This window comes from Myzus persicae, unplaced genomic scaffold, assembly GCF_001856785.1.
Source record: "Myzus persicae strain clone G006 unplaced genomic scaffold, MPER_G0061.0, whole genome shotgun sequence".
Taxonomy (NCBI): Eukaryota; Metazoa; Arthropoda; class Insecta; order Hemiptera; family Aphididae; genus Myzus; species Myzus persicae.
Window position 1 is genome coordinate 127,894 of NW_019102509.1, and position 2,684 is coordinate 130,577.

At 26.8% G+C, this 2,684-nt stretch overlaps 1 protein-coding gene across 1 annotated transcript; it reads left to right on the forward strand.

Moving 5' to 3' along the window:
• Window positions 1-219: 219 nt before the first annotated feature.
• Window positions 220-2,071, forward strand: LOC111032311 (THAP domain-containing protein 1-like). The gene is made up of 4 exons (XM_022312583.1): window positions 220-527; window positions 912-1,057; window positions 1,154-1,290; window positions 1,544-2,071. The coding sequence occupies exons 1-4, from the start codon at window positions 415-417 to the stop codon at window positions 2,009-2,011; spliced, it is 864 nt and encodes a 287-aa protein (XP_022168275.1). The 5' UTR covers window positions 220-414; the 3' UTR covers window positions 2,012-2,071.
• The last annotated feature ends 613 nt before the right edge of the window (window positions 2,072-2,684 follow it).

Genomic DNA, 2,684 nt, shown 5'->3' on the forward strand with positions numbered 1-2,684 from the left:
GCGTTCTGTAACGCCATCATTTTGGGTTTTTGAGCTTCTTTAGTTGAGACAATATATTATTAAGTTTTACATAAGCACTGGCGGAGTATCCATATATCCATTACAGGTTACAAAACAAAAATGGCGGAGTTTACATATTGGACCTTTTCATCAAGGTTTATAGATAATAAAGGTTGCCTCATATTGAAAATATCAAAAAGCAGGAGTGGGAGAAATCGGAACGTGACGTCACCCGTAGGAGACATTTGTTTACAATAGTGAATACAGTATTACAGACTACAGTAAAATATTAAATTGTTTTCACTTTTCACATGCGTTTTTACGAGTTTTGTAATTCATTGTTTTCATATTCTTTTTCGCAAGTTATATGTCTATCGATAATATCTATTTGAATACAATAATTCATTGGATATTATGTCTACAAATTCGAAAAGAAAACACTCAGGGGGATCATCTTGTGCAGTAGCGACGTGTAAGCATTATGCTAGCAAAACTAAACAGCAAGGATTCGACATATCATTTCACAGGTAGGTACTTACTTTTACTGTAATTTTTGCCAATAGGGCATTATTGTATTAAATATGTATAACGAAAAATATATAGGTAGCTTATTTTGATGACAACAAAACTTCAATTTTTATAGTTAAAAGAAAACTATCCAATAATAATCTTATAATTTTTTACATCAGATAGGTAGCTACTAAAAATCAAAGAAGCATTTTGTGTTAACAGACTATTATATTTAAAATATTATTGTACTTTATTAAATTATTAACATGTATAAATAAATCTTGAAATTTTTGACATTAATTGTAGGTCCCCAAGTATAAAATGTTTTTACTCAATGAAATAATGTAGGGATCTTTAATAGTGATATTAATTTAAATTTTAAAATTATGAATTATGTATAGGTTCCCAATAAAGAATGTTGAGATCTATAATATGTGGGAACATAAATGTCGGCGAGGTGATAAGTGGAATCCTAAGACATCGTTGGTTTGTTCTAAACATTTTACCCAAGATTCTTTCGTTCGAGATTTGAAAGCAGAACTTTTAGGTAATTATTTGTAATTTTTTATTGGTAGTCAAAAATAATATATTTGATATATTATATAAATGTTTAATAATAATTTATTTTTTCAAAAACACTTAGGATACACTCCTAAAGTTCGTTTGTTGAAACCTGATGCAGTCCCAACTTTATATTTACCACCGGATCATTCACAAAGTGTAACTTCTTCTTCAGCGATCAATCGAAATAAGAGAATTGAAGCTAAATCAATGAAACAGGTACATTTTTAATGTTTAATATTTGTACAATTATAACAAAATGTAAATATTAATAAGTAGATATTTAATTTATTTGTAATTGTAAAATATTTCCATTACGGTAGGTATCCAAATAAATAAAAATATTGTATACCTAATAAATATGGCAGAATATATATCATAGTATATTGTATACAATTAAAACAATTAATTACCATAAACCATAGTATAGTTAAAATTATATTAATTTTGAATGTTTGTATGTTTTTTATAGGTACATGATGAACTAATTTTATCCAGCATTACTTCTACTTCACCAGATTCTCTGTCACCATCAATTGAAATTTCTTCTACAATCAATGCGGACTCTATTCCATTTCCAGATAAATCACCTTTAAATATGGATTATGAACAATTATACAATGACCTTTTGAGAACACACAATGAATTGAAAGTTGAAAATGACAAGCAGAAAGATAAGATTTTATCACTTGAAGAGCCTCTTGTAGATTATAAAAAACTTATCCCTAAAGGATCAGGAGTAGTTAAAAGGCTAACAGATAGGATTTTCAAAAGAACTGAAATTGAACAAAAATATAAACCTGTAATTCAGTCTTATGTAAAACAAAGATTGTTGATCCGAATGAAATATTACAACCAACATGCAGTATCATTAGCTAAAAAAAGAAAAGCAAAAGCTCAACTAAGCAGAATAGTGAAATTAAGAAAATTAATGACTTGAGACTGAAATATATATATTAGCCAAACCTACCTGAATAATGATTATAATATTTTTTTTTATTTTTCAATTATAAAATATATTGTATCTGTAAAATTATTTATTATAATATACTAAAATAAATTGCTAATAAATAATAATATTATTGATTATGACTTGGAATATATTTCTCATTAATGAGAAAACTGAAAATTTTAAAAATTACTTTATATTGATATGAGGATTGGTATACAATAAATTTAAAGTATTTAAATTATCATATTTTAATATTGGGTTTAAAGTTTTACTCATTTAGTAATAATTACAATTTACAATTGTTTATAATAAGTCAACACTTTATTTGTAAATTGTATGGAGTATATTATTATGAATAGTATGCTTGGAATACATACATAATACTATAGGTTTCTACTATCTTAAACAGAAAATATTTTAATATAATATGATTAAAATATTATAGGTAGGTACACTAATAAGTAGTAATAAACACATGTAAAACACAAATTCACATTAATTAGCAGACAAGTATAGCAGTAAGTATGAATATTAAGCATTGTATGTACATACGACACAACAGCCGCCCGCGAAACTCTCCTACGGATGACGTCATGCGTAATAAGACGCTGCGGGGGGAATGCTTTGTTTACGTGACTATGAGGCAACCTTTATTATCTAT

What these genes read in the sequence shown, in the direction of transcription:
- LOC111032311 (XM_022312583.1), top strand. Translation starts at nt 415, where the DNA reads ATGTCTACAAATTCGAAAAGAAAACACTCAGGGGGATCATCTTGTGCA. An exon ending in TTTGAAAGCAGAACTTTTAG is followed by an intron (nt 1,058 to 1,153) that starts GTAATTATTTGT and finishes AAAAACACTTAG; the next exon opens with GATACACTCCTAAAGTTCGT. An exon ending in AAGCTAAATCAATGAAACAG is followed by an intron (nt 1,291 to 1,543) that starts GTACATTTTTAA and finishes TGTTTTTTATAG; the next exon opens with GTACATGATGAACTAATTTT.